Below are 19,932 nucleotides of genomic sequence, written 5' to 3'. Positions count from 1 at the left end.
GAGCGCCCCCCCCAGGGCCGCGCCTCCCGCTCACACGCGGCTCCAGCGCGGGGGCTCAGAGGGCTCGAGTCAGGCCCTTCTGTGGGCGGGGCGATAGACCCGCCTTTCCTCCCGCTTTTTGATCGCTCTTCTTTTCGCCTCTCGTCAGCTCTCTCGCCCTCACGGGTGGCTCGGTTGGAGTGGAGGCGCCGTGAGTTCCGAATTTAACCCCTACTGTGCAAGAGGGATCATTTCCTCAGAGCTCGGACCTTCAGACCTGCTTTCTAATTTAATATCTGTATTCACACACAGCACAGTTCAGTTGAGTGCCCTTAAGCAGTGATGGCGATTGACTTCCTGATACTCAAACCTGTGACTGGGTGACTTTGGTGACCGTGTGACCATGGTAACTGTGACTGGCGGCTATGACCATGGTTGCGGTTTGACTGGCTCCGTTGCTATGACGCTGTCCTTCATGGCGAGGTTTGACGGGGAAATAGTTCCGTGAAGCCGCAGGTTGGTCTTTTGTTCTGCGTGTACTGCTTTGAGCAGCTATGCGCCCTGCCCCGCCCTTGACGCACAGAAGTTTGCTTTCCTGTAATGGCTGAGTAATTACCTTTCATTTTCACAGCCCTTGCTCAGGGACGCCTATGAGACCAGCTCGACTTCCTGGTGCGCTTGCTTTTTTGAAATGATAATGAAAGATGGAAAAAGTAAAAAAAAAATAAATAAATAAAAATCTAGGGCTTACCCCCTTCGCCTCTTTTACACTCCCTTCTCCAGGCCAAGGCCCCCGGAGACCGCGCTCGAGCCGTCCTTAAACGTGCCTGTGCCGTCCTGCGGCAGAGCGACCGACTGCAGTCGCGGTCGGCGCCTGAGAGGTTAGCGGCGAGGTTGATCTGGGTCAGGTGGCGTTGCCCGCGGTAACGGGTGGCGCAGTACCGCACGGCTGTAACAGGTTCGCGCGGCGGCTCGCGTGTGCGGAGTCACCTCCGGCACCGCAGGTGTGTCGCGGGGGTCTCTTTTAGGGTTTGCGGCGGCCCCTGCGAACAGCGAACGGGGCGAATCGGCAAATTAAAAAACATTTCGCTGCGATGAATTATTCAGGCGCAGCAACGATGTCTCGCGTTAAAGCCAAGCGGTCTACGTTAAAATTTCATCGGCGTTCTCCGAGGGAACGCAGATTTGCATTGTAAATACCGGCCGTGTGGGGTAAAAGGTTTCGCGCCTCCGCTCTGCTCAGGCACGCGTGGAATTGTGGGTAAAAAATGACTGCTTGGGGCTCGGCGGCGGTTGGCGGCGGCCGTCGCGAGCGCTGAGGAGCCGCTGAAGCGTCTCCGCTGCGGAGGCTGAGGCGCGTGTTTATTTTCGAAAAGAAGGCGCTCTCTCTGAAGCACGTTCAGCGCCGAACTCTGTGGTTAACCTCGAGGCCGGTCCGTCCTTCTGGGAAGTTTTTTTCTTCTGTATGAGAACTCGCAGGCTCGACGCTGGCCCGGGCGCGGGCGCGGTGTTTTTTTGGGGTTTTTTTTGAGCGGATGTATCACCCGAGCACTCACCTCCTCTGGCTGTTTAGAGTGGGATGGTGCTGCCCCGCCACTGAAGCCCAGAGAGCCCCGATGATCTAAGAGGGTGGGGGTCACCAAACACCGCTTTCCGCTGCTTTCTACCCTGGAGAAAGCGGCCCTGTTTTATCGCAACACGTCTGTCGCTCTTTTCTCATCTGTTTCTTCCCCCCCCCTCGTTTTCTCTCCCTCCCTCTTCCTTCCTTTTCGCCTTCTCCCTGCCTCTCGTGCTTCTCGCCTGCCTCCGCTCCTCCGTCTCTCCTGTCTCCCCCCCACCCCCCCAAATTGGAGAGCTGCACGTCAGGCCTCAGCGGCTCAGAACAAAGCCGCCCATAAAGGCTGAGGGATGCGGAGAGCGAGCGCTGCCCGGGTGCTTTGCTATGGATGGAGATGCTAATGTACCTGCTCGTTTCATTTCCATGCGCGGGGGGGGGGGGGCAGTCTGTCCGCTGTTAATGTTCCTTTACAGGAGCCCGGCTTTTTCGCTAATGCTTTTCACCCCGCTGGTTTTTATAGGCATCCAGGAGTTTCCAGAGAACATCAAGAACTGCAAGGTGCTGGCCATCGTGGAAGCGAGCGTGAACCCCATCTCAAAGTAAGTCTTGCGTCTGGCGCTCAGAGCGGGCGATGTTCTCATACCGCCAAAAAGGAGAAAAAAAATACCCGCACACCAAAAATTAAAAAGCTCCCAAAAATGTACTGAACCTATGAGCACAGTGAGGACGTGGTGATGTGATGTAGAGCACACTTCCGGCGTGGTGAGGTCTGTTTTTGCTGGTTCTGTATGGCGTGTGGTGACTGCACCCGTGTAGCCCGATGTGCGGTTTATTAAGTCGCAGTGTGTGGTTTCTTCAGTAGAATTTCCTTCGTCATCAGCCTTTTGTCATTAGATCATTTCCGTGCGAACTGTCACTTCATTCTGCTGTTGTTATGCTCACACCTCTGTTTCACCTCGCTATGTACTTACTGTGATTGTTTCTGTGGGGCCTGTATAAGTTGTGCTCCTCCCATTTGCACATTGATGCCCGACGAAGGTCTTTGCAACAGAAAGCTTTTCATTTCGGTGTGCGGGTGTTTTTTTTCCTTTTTTGAAGTTAACCTTTTTTCTTTTCTTTTTTTAAATCCTGCACTTGAACCCGCTTTGGGCTGGAAGTGCACACTAATATCTTTCCTCTGTACATAGGTGTTCTCATGCCACCCATGCACACTATGTGCGCTGTGTGTGAGATAACTGTACTGCAGTTATGCTGCTTTCAGCCTTGTGGTCTGATACCTGTGAGTGTGTGATGTACTGTGTGATACGAATGCACTGTTATACGGGATCATTTGATGTCAGATATACTGATCCCTGTATGCTTTTTGACGCACCGTGTTGAGTTGACGCACTATACAGTGCGTATTCCGGTCCTCGTTTGTTCCGGTGCCTGTCAGCGGTGTGATCTCTGGGTGCGTCATAAATCTCTCTTGACATGAGTCAGTGTCTGTCACCCCTGTGTGTGGAGGCGTGACCCCGTGACGTCCGCTCAGCTCTCACAGGGGAGCACGGACGCGAGCCGCGGTTCCTGTAAGCCCTCTCTCCAAACTGGTGTGAGGTGCACAATCTCTCGCGTTTGGCCTGATAGCAGTGCTAAATAAAGCATTTACTGTCTCCTGCTGCACTGATTTCTACCATGGTGCAGGATTGAATGTTCAGCCGATAAGGTGTGTGTGTGTGTGTGTGTGTGTGTGCGTGTCTGCGTGTGTGTGTGTGCACTTGTGTCTACACACGTTCCCTCTCCTTGATGGGTTCATGGCCTACATTTCCCATGTCTCCACAGGCTCCCAGAAGGCTTCACCCAGCTGCTCAGCCTCACTCAGCTGTATCTGAACGATGCCTTCCTGGAGTTTCTGCCAGCCAATTTCGGCAGGTGAGTCATGGCTGCCCCGCCGCTGTGGCCTTGGGGAGTTTTTGGGGGGTGCGGGCTATACGTGAGCTTCAGATCATCTACGCCTCCAAGACTCCGTGTCAAGCACAACCCCCCCCCCGCGCTAAGACCGCCCCTTTGACGTCTCAGACAGGAAGTCCGATCCCGCAGTGATTACTGCATCTGCACTTCCTGGCTGTGAGCACCCAGGTGGTTGCTTGTATAACCAGTGTGAGAACATCAGTCCATACTGGTGAGGTTCAGAAGCGTGAACGCACATGAAACCTGTTTCCATATACAGTGCTGCTTGAAAGTTTGTGAACCCTATGGGGATGGTCATTATTTTTGTATAAAATGTTAAAATAAACCTGTGAAATCTTTATCTAAACCCCAATTTGTAATAAAGACATTCCAAATAAAGGACACAAACTAAAAGAATTATATATTTTCATTGTTCATTTAACAAAATTGTTTTTTTTTTTTAACAAAAACAGATTTCATGTACGCAGGGCTATGTGAACCCCTTCGGTCAATAGCTGTTTAATTTGTCTTTTTGCTCTCCTCAGGTTGACCAAACTTCAGATATTAGAACTGAGAGAGAACCAGTTGAAGAATTTGCCAAAGTAAGTTTGCGCATTTATGGGTCATGTACCGTGGGGTGTTTAAGGCTGAAAATGCAGTGAGGTTTCAAACGGAGAGCCTGTGGACGTTACATTACATTACAGGCATTTAGCAGACGCTCTTATCCAGAGCGACTTACACAACTTTTTACATAGCATTTTACATTGTATCCATTTATACAGCTGGATATATACTGAAGCAATGCAGGTTAAGTACCTTGCTCAAGGGTACAACGGCAGGGTCCTTACCCGGGAATCGAACCTGCAACCTTTCGGTTACAAGCCCAATTCCTTACCCACTGTGCTACACTCCGTCCTACGTGGCTTACGTGAGAAACGAATGAGGAAGGAGTAACCCAGTCGCCATGGTTTCAGATTCCAGGTCACATAATGGCCGCCCCCCTGCCACAGGCCGCAGCAGCTTGTAAGAGCTGCTCGCTCCCTCTCCTCGAGTTTCGAGGAGTCGGTGCGGCTACGCGGTGGTGCTCCCTGGGGGAAAACTCCCTCTGAATGCTCGTGGTGGCCCGTAGGGAGCAGTGTGGCTCAGGGCCTCCCCCCTTTTCCCCAAACTGACTGGTTTAGCTGGAGCGTGGAGGAGGAAGGGGAAGGGAAAGGGGTAATGTCAGGTGGAGGGAATTTATTTAAGAACATTGACAGGCATACACACGCACTCGCGTGCAATCGCGTGCACATTGGCTCAAAAAAATGGGAGCAGTTATTTTGTTGCGGTTCAAGTCTGGGTTATTCCCCCGTGTATTAAAAAAAGTAACGTGTGCGTTTATGGAAGGTGGTGCGTTTTCCCCTGCGTTTTGGCTCTTTCTCGACTCCACATAACGACTCCACATACTGGCTTCTCAATATTAATGTTGCTACAGAGAGAGCGTTGGTCTCTCCTCCCTGACTCTCCCCACCGGCGTAACAAGCGCTTTCTTTTATGTGCGTGATGTGACTGACAGCTCTGCTCTCGATGCTGAAGTGGCAGCGGGTTACACAATTTAGAATCGCGTAATTAGCGAAATGAGTCACAATATGCATTTTCACTTCCGCGCCCTCTTCATTGATTTGAAACGCTACCTCGTTAAACTCACCATCAAACAATTTCATCAGCAGCGCAGGAGGCATCGCCCGCGATACGGCCACTTATAATTAATTAGAATAGCGGCCCGTAACCTCCATTAAGTTTTCTTGTTTTTTTTTTTGTTTTTTTTTTTAAACGAGTATGAAAAGAATAATGGTTGTAGATGCGGTTGAACGCGTGTTTGCTGTGGCGTAGGCGGAGCGCTCCTCGGTGGCGCTCCAAGGTCGCCGATCCTGATTCCCGCCGCGCGGGCGTCACCGAGGTTGAAGTGTTTATCCGCTCGCCGCGCGGCGAGGGCGAGAGACGAAACGCGACAGGTCCCCAGATCCTCTCCTGGGCTCAGGCGATCGCGCTCGGGGGAGATTTCAGTTTCCGCAAATTTCATTTTGCACGCGTGAAACAAACAGTTGTGTATTTGAATGAATCGTCTGGCCGCGGCTCCGTTGTTCGTCCGTGTACCAGAGACGGAGGCGAAGCCCTCGGCTTCACGGTCGCGCTCGTCGCCGGATAAATCCGGATAAATGTGAAGCGCGGCTCGCGGGGAGCTTTGCCGCCGGTTTAGCCGATGTGATTATCTGGCTGTGTTTTCAAACCGGAACTGAAACGATGATCTGTATGCGCATCAACAGTGGATTTTTTGCCCCTGGTGTTGATTTCTTCCTGTTAACAGTACGTGGCAAAAAGCGGTTGCGGAGACGGGACGAAAGGTTTTGGTTTATGGTTCTTCTCTCGGGGTTGGGCTGAAATGTTTACTGTAATGGCAATAAAACCGCCAATAAATACATTGCGTAGCATTTGGAACAATTACAGGTTTTGCTCCATGCAGGTGAGCCTCCTGAATGTAGGCCCTCTGCTGGTTTATTTCGAGCAGTGCCCACCCCCCCCCCCCCGGTCATAGTGAAACCTAGAATGGCTCATCTCCCACTTGACATTAGCGACATGCTGTCTTGGGCTCCAAGCACATTTGATTTTAAGCGGTGTGGAAGGGTGTCCCCTGGAAGGTGTGTTGTGACCGTGCGGTGAGTGCTTGTGCGCTGATCTCTCTGGCTTGCCCCTCTGCAGAAGCATGCATAAGCTGACCCAGCTGGAGCGACTAGACCTGGGGAGCAACGAGTTCGCGGAAGTGGTGAGTGTGTCAGGCCGTCGCGGCGGGGGGGGGGGGTGGGCGCGGACCCTCTGACCGCCATTCCCTTCCGCTGTCCTGTAGCTGTCCAGCGTTCTTAGCTGGAGCTGAATGCCAGTGCTGGTTAAAATCCCCATTAAGTCCCAGCAGTCTGTTCAGCAGCAGCACCCTGCCTAGGTTTCAGGCACACAACATCACATGGTTTGGATACCGCCGCGGACAAACTGAAGATAAATTTCATGTAAAAGGAACCCCTAAAGTATCTTGTGCAGACCTGTCTGTGTGTTCCGTAAGCCATTCAGTAGTAGGTTTGGGGCACTCATTCACTGTGAAGCACACTGAAGCTCATCATAGCTGCTGTGCTGAAGCACACTGAAGCTCATCATAGCTGCTGTGCTGAAGCACACTGAAGCTCATCATAGCTGCTGTGCTGAAGCACACTGAAGCTCATCATAGCTGCTGTGCTGAAGCACACTGAAGCTCATAGCTGCTGTGCTGAAGCACACTGAAGCTCATCAAAGCTGCTGTGCTGAAGCACACTGAAGCTCATCATAGCTGCTGTGCTGAAGCACACTGAAGCTCATCATAGCTGCTGTGCTGAAGCACACTGAAGCTCATCATAGCTGCTGTGCTGAAGCACACTGAAGCTCATCATAGCTGCTGTGCTGAAGCACACTGAAGCTCATCATAGCTGCTGTGCTGAAGCACACTGAAGCTCATCATAGCTGCTGTGCTGAAGCACACTGAAGCTCATCATAGCTGCTGTGCTGAAGCACACTGAAGCTCATCATAGCTGCTGTGCTGAAGCACACTGAGGCTCATCATAGCTGCTGTGCTGAAGCACACTGAAGCTCATCATAGCTGCTGTGCTGTAGCACACTGAAGCTCATCATAGCTGCTGTGCTGAAGCACACTGAAGCTCATCATAGCTGCTGTGCTGAAGCACACTGAGGCTCATCATAGCTGCTGTGCTGAAGCACACTGAAGCTCGTCATAGCTGCTGTGCTGAAGCACACTGAAGCTCATCATAGCTGCTGTGCTGAAGCACACTGAAGCTCATCATAGCTGCTGTGCTGAAGCACACTGAAGCTCATCATAGCTGCTGTGCTGAAGCACACTGAAGCTCATCATAGCTGCTGTGCTGAAGCACACTGAAGCTCATCATAGCTGCTGTGCTGAAGCACACTGAAGCTCATCATAGCTGCTGTGCTGAAGCACACTGAAGCTCGTCATAGCTGCTGTGCTGAAGCACACTGAAGCTCGTCATAGCTGCTGTGCTGAAGCACACTGAAGCTCGTCATAGCTGCTGTGCTGAAGCACACTGAAGCTCATCATAGCTGCTGTGCTGAAGCACACTGAGGCTCATCATAGCTGCTGTGCTGAAGCACACTGAAGCTCATCATAGCTGCTGTGCTGAAGCACACTGAGGCTCATCATAGCTGCTGTGCTGAAGCACACTGAGGCTCATCATAGCTGCTGTGCTGAAGCACACTGAAGCTCATCATAGCTGCTGTGCTGAAGCACACTGAAGCTCATCATAGCTGCTGTGCTGAAGCACACTGAGGCTCATCATAGCTGCTGTGCTGAAGCACACTGAGGCTCATCATAGCTGCTGTGCTGAAGCACACTGAAGCTCATCATAGCTGCTGTGCTGAAGCACACTGAAGCTCATCATAGCTGCTGTGCTGAAGCACACTGAAGCTCATCATAGCTGCTGTGCTGAAGCACACTGCAGCACGCCGTAGCATTTGAGCTGAAAATGTTTTATTTCCTCTCTTCCAGCCTGAGGTTCTGGAGCAGCTCACAGGAATCAAGGAGCTGTGGATGGATGGAAACAGACTGACTTTCCTCCCTGGGGTAAAGGCGGCGTTCTCGCTCTCCTCTGCTGTCCTCCTCTGTCACACGCCCTGTGTAGCACACGTCCCCCCTGCCTGTTCCGCCCTGCTGCACCGGTGTTTTATATTCTCTGAAGGGGGCCGCGCGCGCACACAATGTGGGGCTCAGTTTTAGACGAAACCTCAGTGCAGGGAACAGTAACTTTCAGTTACATTAATTTCTGCTGAGCTGCGCTGAGTGTTGTGTTCTTATCGCTGACTGCCTGCTGGTTTCGCTCAGGCAAATCCCCTTGATGGCTAGGGAAGTCTGTTCCTGCTAGTTTCCTTTGCATATATACGGCTATATTCCACAATTTTTTGCTTAAATAAACCAAGTAAAGTAACTTGGATCTCCTTTATTTTGTCCATTCAGAATAGTTTCGTTACTTTCTAAAGAAATGCCGGCATTTAAGTGTATTTCTTAAAATTCCAATAAAATTGCTTCTTACCAAACTCATTTCACAGCTAATTAGTAATTACCATAGGGTACGTAAATACCAGAACTGCTTTCACTCTTTATTAAATGTTGCACGTATGGGACAGGTGCATTGGAAAAGGAAGCCTTAGCCATAAATTCATCAATGGAAGGGTTGGTTCAGAAGACATTATGGTTTTCACCCAGGCAGCCGTCTGATTCTTCCTCATTGAAAGGGCCAGCTCGTATTAGAAAGGTGATAATTAAAGCGTTAGCGGCCTCTGTGAGCGTTGCCACAGCTAGCGGTAATTACCGGCTGCTACCCCCTGATTAAGATCAGTCAGCCCAGAGTTTGTGCCCGCTGATTAAGATCGGCGAGCCCAAACTTTTACAGGATAGACGAAAGTAATCAAATCAAATTTACAAACAGCAACTAAACGATTTACACTCTGCATCAGAAAGCAACAAACTGGACTAAAAATTCTTTCATTAAGTTACGTTTAAGAAAAGATAAAATGAATAAGTGCACGTGCCCCTGTGTCTGTGCTTTAAGCGTGTGCCTTTATGGTGCTGGTGGAAGGGTCCGCTGGCCTGCACGTGTTCCGCTCGCTGAAATCAGTTTCTCTGCATTCATTAGCGTTTTGATGAAGCTCCTCACGCAGGGGCCCGCGAGAGCCGCTATCGCGGGACGCGGTTTAATCAGCGTCTGATTGTGAGCGTCAGGCTGTCAGGACATTCATAGGCCATTAACCCCCCCCTCCCCCCTTCATTTCTGTCACTTATTCATTTCTGTCCAATTGCGGCGCAAAGAGAGTTTGATGTATGCGTGGAAGGCGGGGGTTAGCGTCGGCTGCTGTGGTCTGCATTGGTTAGATGTGCGGTGCTTTTGTGCTGGTCTGAGAGGGTGTTCTGTGCTCCTGTCCTGCTCTTCAGCAGCTTTGTGCTTGTGATGGCCCCGTTTCCTCTGCCTCCCTCTCCTTCCCTCGCGTCCTCGTGGTCCTCCAATCACTTCACTTCTGTACCACGCAGCTTCAAGTTTGGTTTCCATGGAGCTACAACGTGTGAGGAGCTAATTTAACTTAATTTGTGTTTCTTCTGTGTGTGTGTGTCCCTGTAGATGATGGGGACCCTGAAGCAGCTGTCCTATTTGGACGTGTCCAAGAACAATCTGGAGATGGTGGATGAGCAGATCTCTGGCTGTGAGAACCTGCAGGACCTCCTCCTGTCAAACAACGCCCTGACCCAGCTGCCTGGGTCCATAGGTATAATACAGTATACATAGACACACTCATACTCACACTCATGCACTTACACACACACACTCATGCACTCACACACTAACATACACAAACACTCTCACACATTCATGCTCACGCTCACACACACACACACACACACAAAAACACCTTCACACATACAAACAGTGGTAAATAGAGGATGTTGCACTTTAAATGATGTGTTTGGGGTCCATCAGAGAGATTGTGGGCTGTAACAGCCCAAAATAAAGCCTGGGTAGGTGGAGAGGGGTCATGAGTTTGAACGCACTCAAGAGGAAATGAAGAGCAGCCCAGTGACACTGCTCCTCTACTGCTCTCTGCTGCCATGGCAACCGAGCAGCAGTGCGCTCAAAAGAGGTGTGGGGCCCGGGGTTGCCCGCTGTCACTGCTCTCTCAAGCAAAGGCACTTATCCCACTGGTGCTTTTGTTTTGCAGCATTACACGTGAAATGTAGGCAGTATTGTTCGCTCTGGATTCAGAGCCCTACTACGCAAATAAATACCGAAGCGTTGTTAAAAGGAGCTTTTTTATGGGCAAACGGGGCCAGGCGCACAAACACGAGGCAGCACCAGCATTGCCATGGCGGGCCGGCTTTGAGCCTCCTCAGCCGTCTTTTCGCAGTCGGTCTTCTCAGTGTCTGGACATTGCGTGACGCATGTTCACCTGTGTGCTGTGTGAAACCGTGAAACACCTGTATTTCCTGCCGGGACGATGTCCGCCCGTTTAGGTAGCTCCTCTGCGGAGCCCTTCTGCAGCTCACAGTAGCAGTATTAGGCCCCCCTCCCCCCCCCCACCCCACGCACCCCTCTCCTCTTCCGTGCTCCAGCCTGACTCCTCTCTACCTGTGCTGTTCACAGCGCTACCCCTGAACTGCTAGTGCACGTCAAATCAGCATGGCTGCTGTGTCACGTGAAATAAGATCAGATAAACGGCACATAAAAAAATGTAACGGCATCCGAAGCATGGTGGGGAACACAGCGTTCCGAATATGACCGCGTATGTGCAGTTATACTGCCACAGAGGAGCTCATTTTCTGTCCTGTTGATCATAATGTAGTGTATCATAATACCTCCCAAGACAGTATGATATGAACGTAACTCAAACAGCACACTCCTATAAAGGGAACGGCCTCTTTCTTTCTCCTCGAGAAATTAGCTGTTTGTAAAATTCAATTCCCGATAAAAGATAAATTTGCACCGCAGATGAAATTTTTTTTCTGTTCAGTGCAGTTATCATAAGCCAGTCGTAGTACTGATGACAACAAGAAAACATCTGACATTCGTGCCTCCATAGACTCCGTTTTTTTAATGAAAAAATTTCATCTGTCACGGAAGGCAGTCCGGAAGGTTCCGAGCACAGAGTGTCCTTTTCGACCGGCTGACTGATTGATCTTCCTCTTCCTCAGGCTCCCTGAAGAAATTAACGGCGCTGAAGGTGGATGAGAACCAGCTCATGTACCTGCCGGACTCCGTGGGAGGGTGAGTGTCTGCGCGCCCAGGGTCTGCCGCTGCGACCAATCACAGCGCGGCGTAGTTAGGCACCGGGAGCTCCCGGCCGCCGCTGACGGCTCGCTGGGGTGATGTCAGCGCCCCGGGGGGAATCGCGGCCTCGACCGTACGCACGCAGGAAGCTGAGAGAAAACAGCCGCTAGCATGTAGCAGCAGAGAGGTTTGATGGTTATTGGTCGTCGGTTCTGGTTGTTGGCGGTGCTGGTGCTAGATAGAGGAATTTGGAGAAGTATTTTGTTTGAGCGGCACAAGCCTCTGATGTTTCTGTTCTGATTATTGACACTAATCCAGAGCTGAATGGGATCGTGTCCTGACAGCTGGCGCGGTTGCACAGTACTTATCGTTTGGAGGTCATTGTGTCAGTGACATTTGATCCTGCCAAGTGGCGTCCATATTAAAAAAAAAAACAAGCCAAACCGGATCCTCTTAAACAGCTGAGGGAACCTAACCAAATAATCCAAATCCATGACCCTCATGAGCCAAGGGTACTTAGTTCTCCTGACGAGGTCAAAGATAAAAGAACAAAGGTTCTTTAAAATCTCATTTTCAGAAGAGAAATGTTTGATTTGTTTTCTGTAAATTAAATCTTTAATGCTCTTTAATGCAAAATGTGATCTTTATTGCGCTGTAGTAAGCGTGACCTTCCAGTCCAGAATGATCCAGTATTGATCTTCTTTGCGAGCCTTCCCTGTCAGATCCGTGTCTGCACACCGATGCGTTTTCTCCAGACTGCAGCACGTGTTTGACTCTTGGCCCTTTCAGCTTTTGCTGTGAACAATCGCCGCGACGAGGAACTTTAGTCCTGATTTCCCCCCCGCCAGAGGAGGCGCTAGAGTGCCGTTAGGCCGGCGATTCTCACACCCCGCCCGAGAGGCTCCCGGCCCCTGGCACAGAGCACCGCAGGCTGCCAGCCCTATCGCACCGCGCAGCCCTCTGTTACAGTTCTCCTTTCCTTTCCCCCCCCCCCCAACCCTTCTGTGAGCGTTCGGGTTTTCTGGTTTGTTTCCAAACTTCCCAATTATCCCCGGCGCCAAATCGGATTTCCTATTCCGAGATTAGGGGAAGCAGCTGAGGCGGATTACGGACGCGCGATGGCGAGGCCTCTGGCTCAATCCCAGCGAGGGTCGCGCGGCGCGCTGATTAATCTTAATCGTTTAATCTTCCTGTTCATTCATTCGCTCTGCGCTTCGCCCTGGGATCCATTTTGGCTCTGCTCACTGCGGCCTGAGCCCACGTTTCACAGAGCAGACGTAAAATCTGACGCTAAGCACGGGGGCATTAAAATATGGGGCAGGTCAGAGGTCGCGCTTCATGCTCTGTGTATTCATATGTTGATTACTGCGCAGATGTTTCGCTCCATACGTACGTTGGAACGGGAACTCATCTGTGTTCTAATGGAGAGAACACTGTAAGATCTCTGCATTTATGGACTAGTATAGGGTGGAACATCAGCTGTGATTCTGTGTGTACTGTGTGTGACTCACGCTGATTGGCTGTCAGGGGACTGTGTGTGTCTCACGCTGATTGGCTGTCGGGGGGACCTGTGTGCATGAATCTCATGCTGATTGGCTGTCAGAGAAGGAGGCTTTCCTGCCCGGCAGGTGGGGCACAGGGCAAACATTGACTTACAGACAGGCTCCCCCACTGATCGGCAAACAGTGTTAGGGATTGCTTCAGCCCCTCTCTCCCCCTGCTGCTTTATGTGTGTCATCAAATAACCGCACTGTACCTCCCACCTAACTCTCATTGGCCAAAGCGCTTTCAGCTTCTTGCTTTTAAATTTGGTGCACGGTACAAAATGGTCTTTGAGGCCATTTGTGTCCTTTTGAGGAAGTCTGAAAGTGCTGCCTATTTATTTTAGGTCCAAAATAGAAACGCATTAGAACGGCGCTGGTAGAGAACCGGAGGATAACCTTTTTTTACCCCTCAGTCACAATGGGGCCGTCGCCCGCGAAAAAAACCAAACAGCGGATCTCGCTTTCCAGAACAGCCGCTGTGTACAAAACCCCGTTAAAGAGAGAGGCCTTCTCTGTTTTAGCAACAGGCTTCGAGTCTGTGCCTGCGGTCAGCTCTGAAAATGAGAGGGGGCTGGCCTTCTGCGCCTGCTGGAAATTAGCTTTCTATTTCAGATTCTACTGCTAATTATTACCATTCTCCTTCGGCTGTAATTGAAACACAGACGTGAAACATTGTCTTCAGTACTTATTGGAGTTATTTAATTCTCTGATGCTCAGGCTCTGGGCCCATTACAGTATTTAATGCCGCAGTCCCCCGGTGTCGTAGCAACAGGATGGGGCCGACAGCAGATTGGGCGCTCCAAATTGGGGATTTAAAGGAAATACGAATGAGAATATTTTTTTCAGAAAAACGGTCCCACCGGCACAAGGCAGAATCTGAACCCTTCCGCTCTCCTCTCCTCTCCCCTCAGCCTGACGGTTCTGGACGAGCTGGACTGCAGCTTCAACGAGATCGAGGCCCTGCCCTCCTCCATCGGCCAGTGCGTCAACGTGCGCACCTTCGCCGCCGACCACAACTTCCTCACCCAGCTGCCCGCGGAGGTGAGCAGCGTGCGAGAGCTGTCCGCACGCGGGCCCCCGCCCCGCCCGCCCCCCCCCGGGGTCGTGTTGGTAAGCGGCGGGGCTCGCGGCTCCTGCTGACGCCTGTTTCTGTGTGCAGATGGGCAACTGGAAGAGCGCCACCGTCCTGTTCCTGCACTCCAACAAGCTGGAGACCCTGCCCGAGGAGATGGGGGACATGAGCAAGCTCAAGGTCATCAACCTGAGCGACAACAAGTGAGTCTGCAGCAGCCCCTCCCACCCATCTCTGCCCCTCCCCTCCTAACTCCTCCCCCTCCTCTCCTAACCCCTCCCACCCATCTCTTCCCCTCCCCTACTCTCCTAAACCCTCCCACCCATCTCTTCCCCTCCCCTCCTCTCCTAACCCCTCCCACCCATCTCTCCCCTCCCCTCCTAACCCCTCCCACCCTCTCTACCCTCCCCCTAACCCTCCCACCCATCTCTTCCCTCCCCTCTCTCCTAACCCCTCCCACCCTCCTTCCCTCCTAACCCTCCACCATCCTCCCTCCCTCCTCTCCTAACTCCTCCCTCCCTCCTAACCTCCTCCCTCCTCTCCTAACCTCCCACCCATCTCTACCCCTCCCCTCCTAAACCCTCCCACCACCCTCCTTCCCTTCCCCTCCCACCCCCTCCTTCATTTCCCTTCATTTGGGATCCACGCGCACCAGTGGATCGTTACCTGGCTTTGCTTATCGGGGCGGGGCGGGGCGGGGAGGAGAGCGGGTCCCCCTGGGAGACTTTGGGGACGGGCTGTTCTGGCCCGGTTTCCCCAGGCTGTTCCCGAGGGACACGCCAGCGCTTAGCTCCCAGGCCCGAGGGCGCTGGAGGCTCCTCAGGGCCCGGGCAGAGCCGTCCGCGGAGGACGCGCCTGGATCCGCGGAGCTCTGAACGCCCAGGACCGCAGACTCCAACCTGAAAGAATTAAGCTAATCCCGCGCTCTGTAGTAATCATCCCACCGCTCAGCCACGCTGCTGCCCACAAAGGAGCTTCCTGCCACTTTAGCAACTTCTCACTCGCTGTTGTGAACTTCTGAGAGCTTTGTGAAAACACTTTGTACAAATAGTTCTCAACTGCGCCTGATGCTCGTAATTAAAGATTTGCATCTGTTTCACGGTTTCGTTTCACACGCGATGCTACTGTGTGCTCATCGCGTGGATCTCCTGCACTGTTGGTTAGCAGGTGCTGATGTTTGCTCCTGCAGTTGTGTGTTGCGGCTGGAGGAGCTGTCTGTGAGCCACCAGCGGCGTGTGCGGGTTGTTTCACTCCGTCGTTTCGCACACTCGCCTCATTGTCATCGTGTCCAGCCATTGGCCACGCGTGCGTTTGAGAGCTCGCCTCCTATAGAGTCCGGGGCCCATTGTCGTCAGTTCATGTGAACAGTGGACACAATCACTGGCTGAGGTAATAAAATGTGTCCATATGTACTGCTGCAGGGGGCCAGTGAATGCACACGAGCGTTTGTGTCGAGTGCCTGGATTGGCCCAATAACAGGCCTGGATTGCAGGCAGGGCCTGCTCGCTAATGCTAACCAAACGGGCAGGCAAATAGAGGCCTGTCGTAATGGGCAGGCCTGTCTGCGTGCGTTCGCTTAGCCCACTCTGCTCCCCGGTCACCCGCCATGTATGCTTCAGCGTCCGCTGAACGCTGAATGGGTTCTTAAACAAAGAGGGGTTAGATAATCGCTGTTTCACTGCACTTCTATTGTAAACAGAACCCCAACAAGCGCCTCTGCGGTAGAAACTAGCCCGCAGCATTGTGGGAAACTGAGAGGTGCATTGTGGGAAGGCCGTTGGAAGAGCAGGCAGTGTTTCTCCAGTATGGTGTTGATTTGGGCTGGACTAGAATAACACTGTTGACTATTGTGTGCATTGGCCTGGGATCAGTGCCAAGCTTGTCAACAGCAGCATTCAACACACTGCACTGTAGTTTGTACAGTTATAGCAGATGGATATGGAAGCCGTGTGTGTGTGCGTGCGCATGTTCAGGAAAGCAAACAGATGTGTGAATGTGCCTCAGTATTTGGAGATGCCCAGGCAGCTGTTCCGGAGATGGCTGAGTGGTAAAGAGGTACATGTACTGAGTGCCATTTTAGGTCCAGTACCAGTATCTGTGCAACCAGTCCCACTGTATCTGCTTGTCCAATAGCTGTGTTACTCTTGTGATGAGCACTAGTGTTGTGTGAATGCTTGTTATAAAATGAGTGCTTAAGAGAGCTGCAGGTGTAGCCCACGGACAGATCCATGCGCTCTGAAGAAGCAGACTATGGAAAAGCACAGGAAGGCCCCTGTCAGCAGGGGGCGCTCCCTCTGTCTGGCTGTGCTCAGTGACAGGCTTGCATTATTGCACATTTACACAGGGGTGGGGGGTGAACACGCTCCCGTCTCCTGGGACAGCTCTCTGCCGGTCTGGTTTATGCTTTCTGCAGTGCGGTTCTGCCCATGGCTCTGAATTACGTACATCTCCCTGCAGATATCCGTAACTACTGGATACAGGCAAATGCGTTCGGTTCTAAACCCAATTTCCTACACAAATTGCCAGACGGCTCCCCCATGGGGTGGCTTAAAGGGAAGCTCATTTCCGCCAGTGCGCACCGTTTAAGGTTGAATGAGGTCACTCCTGTTGCGTGTACTGCGCTTTGAGCCTGTGGCTGCAGCCCAGCCAGTGTCGCTGGGTCATTGGTGCTGTGGGGGCTTTGCTGGGAGCTGGGCTTTCTTCTCTTCTGTGATGTGTGTGACTAGTACACACACGGTCTCTGGCCACTTTTATGTTGAAGGTACTGTGAAGATGTGATGGACTGGTTGTGTTGTGCGTCACGTGTTTCTTGGTCTGATCTGAAAAGGAGGAGTAACGGCAGTGTGCAGGCATCTGGCATCTGATTCACGGTGCCTGATATTGTCTCAGGATTCTTCCCAACTGCTGTGGTGTCCTTGATGAAGGTGCTCAACCTTGACAACACTGGCCAATAAATATTCTTTTCCATCACATAAACGTCAGCAGTGTCTGCGTAGTCCTCCTGGACACACTGGCCTGCCTTGTGGGAAAAGAGAAGTGAGAAGTGGTGTTTGGTGTTTTTGTTCTCTGATTGGATCTGATGTGCGCCTCCCTTAATGTGATTGGTTGTAATATGTTCCTCCGTTATTGTCACTATGTCCGCGATAAGGTATTACATGCACCTGCATTTGCTGTGAATGGATGTAACCTTCATTGCTACGATCATATATAAAATGTGCCTCTTGCTGTTATTGACTGTTACCAGAGATACTTTGATAATGAGGAGATGTGGCAGCAGGAGCAGGCACAATGGATGATGGTGTAATGGCATTCAGTGGCATTAGCTTAGCTTTTACATTTGTTGCACTTCACGGCTCAGGTCCTAACCTGATAAAATGAGATGCCGTGTGTTGGAAAAATGGTTTTGGTGCCGAAAGTGGAACATCATCATATCAAAACCGCTCTCTAGCTGGATAAGTATTAGTCATCACGACTCATGATTCACCATACATTGAGGCAGGCCAGTTTTCTTTCCTAGATACAGAAGAGAAAATGGGAATAAAAGATTTATCATTGTTATCAGGGTTTAAGTAGAGCCCTTAATGAAATTTCCAGTTGACTTCCATTCCTTTTTTTGCCCAGTAACAGGCTTAGCACTCCTTTGTGTAATCCATGGCACAGTTACTCACAATGAATGGAAGATTTCCTAGTTCTTGCTGCCATTCATTTCTGAAAGTGTGTTTTGGCTGATGCTACCGTCTGATCAGTCTCGGCTGAAACTGTCTCTGCTTCAACATGGCACCTTTGCTGTAATTGGTTATAACATGCGTCTCTGTTGCTGGGATTGGCTGTAACACTTGTCCCCCTTGCTCTCCACAGGTTGAAGAACCTTCCCTTCAGTTTCACCAAGCTGAGCCAGCTGACTGCCATGTGGTTGTCGGAGAATCAGGTAGGGGGCCTACACCTCCCGTCTGTCTGTGTGCTGTCTGAGTGCGTCACCTCCTTTGCCTTTCTCCTGGATGTCAAGTCTGGGAGCTGGTTTGTTCTCTTGCTCAGCATTTTGTCCTTGACCTTTTCACCAGTGTCTAAAAGCGTTTCTGCTCTTCTACAATATAATTGTAAATATTCACAGTAATGGCCACAACCGTTATAATATCTTACCTGAAGTTGTCCCCTCCACACTGAATGTAAATAATAGATTTACTCTTTTATTTTTGACCCCCCGGTTGCTGCCCAGGGGCACGTGGGGTACAGTGTGTGTGTGTTGAGTCCCGCTGTCAGCCGCCCTGGCCGAGCTCTGTGGGAGGGGAGGGGCTTAACGAGCGCGCTCCGTGAACGTCGGCCACTCACGTTCTCGCGGGCGGAGTCTGGAGATCCAGTAGCCGCCTCCCACTCCCCCCCCCCGCCAAAGCGTAATGAAATGAATATTCATGAGGAGCTTTTGCGCTGCGCTCGGGCGAACGCGGAGACCACGGCGTCATCGGAAACGCTCGCCGCGGAGGTGGCGGAACGGCGCCTCTCCTCGATGGCCGTGATCCTGTTAGCCGGGCCGAGACCGGGCGGGTGGCCGGACGGACGGCAGGGCTCTGCGGCAGCGAGACGCTTCCGCTGCGTCTGATCTAAACGCGCCGTGCGTGCGGCACGAAGGGCTGCACTCCGAGGCCCGCCGCTCCCGCCACCCAAACGGGGTCCAGCGCCGCGCTGCCCAGAAGCCCTGCGGAGGGCTGGCAGCACTGGCAGGCGTGGACGCGGTCTGAGGAGAAACGCTTTTACCTAGTTTAGTTTTGTTTTGATGTTCTTTTCTCTCAGCCGTACGCTGCTGCAGTATGAATGCGCGTGGGCTTCAGAGAGCTCCTCTTCCTGCTGCACTCTGTAATGAGTAAACTGAGTGAGATGTGAAACGCTCGGTGGAGATCTCCTCTCGCCAGCCGCGGTCCTGTGTGTTGTTTTTTCTTGTTTAGCCTTCAGCCTCTGAATGCGCGCAGTGCCTCCTGAGCGTTTAGAGCACCTGACGGTTTCTCATTTGTGCGACTTTTTAATGTGTTTGTTTGTCTGTGATCCACTCATTCCCCTTCATTCTTCTGTTTCATAAGCGCAAGAGTGGGTCATCAGCGTATGTACTCTAAACAGACTCCTGCACACAGCACAAAGTTCACCTCGCTGAATTATTTGAATGACTGCTGAGAAGGAAATGCAGATATGTGCTGATATCGAGACCTGTACTTTCCAGGTGCTCAATGTTCCATTGTGCCATGCGGGGGTCAGTGGAGACTGAAGTGAAACATTTTACTTTGGTGGGGGTCGGGGGGGGGGGGGGGCGTACTCGCTATAAAAAACCAAGTGTCTGGCTAGTGGTAAATCCACACACGCGCCTGTTTGTCTGCGTCGGTCTGACGACGTCACTTCCTGTCCCGCAGTCGAAGCCCCTCATCCCCCTGCAGAAGGAGGAGGACCCGGAGACCCACAAGACGGTGCTCACCAACTACATGTTCCCCCAGCAAACCCGGACCGACGACTGTAAGTACCCGGCCCACGGGCGGGCCAGAGGCCCGGGGCGGGGCAGCGCCGGCTGCCGCCACACAGCCGCTCAAACGTGCTGTTATACACAGAGAGCGTTTGCAGCCCCAGTCTGAGCCCGCTGTAGCGCAGGGCCTTGAGCCAGAGTCAGGGCTACGCTCAGCTAGCGCCGCGCAGAGAGAAGGCCAAACACACTGTGCAGTGTGCACCGCCTCATACAGGCGGGTCTGAGGCAAGGGCAGCAGCGTCACACACGCGTCTCACATTTCTGTAAAACATCAATTATTACGACACACAGATACTCTTTGTGATTTCATTTTCTGTCCGGTAGGTCCCCAGTCCCCAAGGGTTACATTTTTAGGTAACGGATATCGGGTATCGCGGTGCTGTGAGATGAGATTTGAAAATGCGAACTTCATCCCCAAAAAAGCGATACCTCCTGAAACGGAAGCTCTTAATTAAGGCCACCCGACGCCGCGGTCTCCGCCCGTCTCCACGGAGACTCTG

At 51.9% G+C, this 19,932-nt stretch overlaps 1 protein-coding gene across 5 annotated transcripts in view; it reads left to right on the top strand.

Moving 5' to 3' along the window:
• The window catches only part of erbin (erbb2 interacting protein), a 94,823-nt gene that overhangs the window by 55,786 nt on the left and 19,105 nt on the right, over window positions 1–19,932 (top strand). For all 5 annotated transcript variants that reach the window (XM_064307355.1, XM_064307354.1, XM_064307358.1 and 2 more), the window contains 11 exons: window positions 2,058–2,136; window positions 3,359–3,448; window positions 4,012–4,068; window positions 6,206–6,269; window positions 8,049–8,123; window positions 9,673–9,817; window positions 11,238–11,310; window positions 13,769–13,898; window positions 14,017–14,132; window positions 17,788–17,857; window positions 19,326–19,425. In XM_064307355.1, the coding sequence (XP_064163425.1) occupies window positions 2,058–2,136; window positions 3,359–3,448; window positions 4,012–4,068; window positions 6,206–6,269; window positions 8,049–8,123; window positions 9,673–9,817; window positions 11,238–11,310; window positions 13,769–13,898; window positions 14,017–14,132; window positions 17,788–17,857; window positions 19,326–19,425 (999 nt within the window). The remainder of the gene's footprint in view (window positions 1–2,057; window positions 2,137–3,358; window positions 3,449–4,011; window positions 4,069–6,205; window positions 6,270–8,048; window positions 8,124–9,672; window positions 9,818–11,237; window positions 11,311–13,768; window positions 13,899–14,016; window positions 14,133–17,787; window positions 17,858–19,325; window positions 19,426–19,932) is intronic.

The sequence above is a fragment of the Anguilla rostrata genome, chromosome 14 (assembly GCF_018555375.3).
Source record: "Anguilla rostrata isolate EN2019 chromosome 14, ASM1855537v3, whole genome shotgun sequence".
NCBI classification, from domain to species: domain Eukaryota; kingdom Metazoa; phylum Chordata; class Actinopteri; order Anguilliformes; family Anguillidae; genus Anguilla; species Anguilla rostrata.
This window is presented reverse-complemented; position numbering and strand designations above follow the sequence as displayed.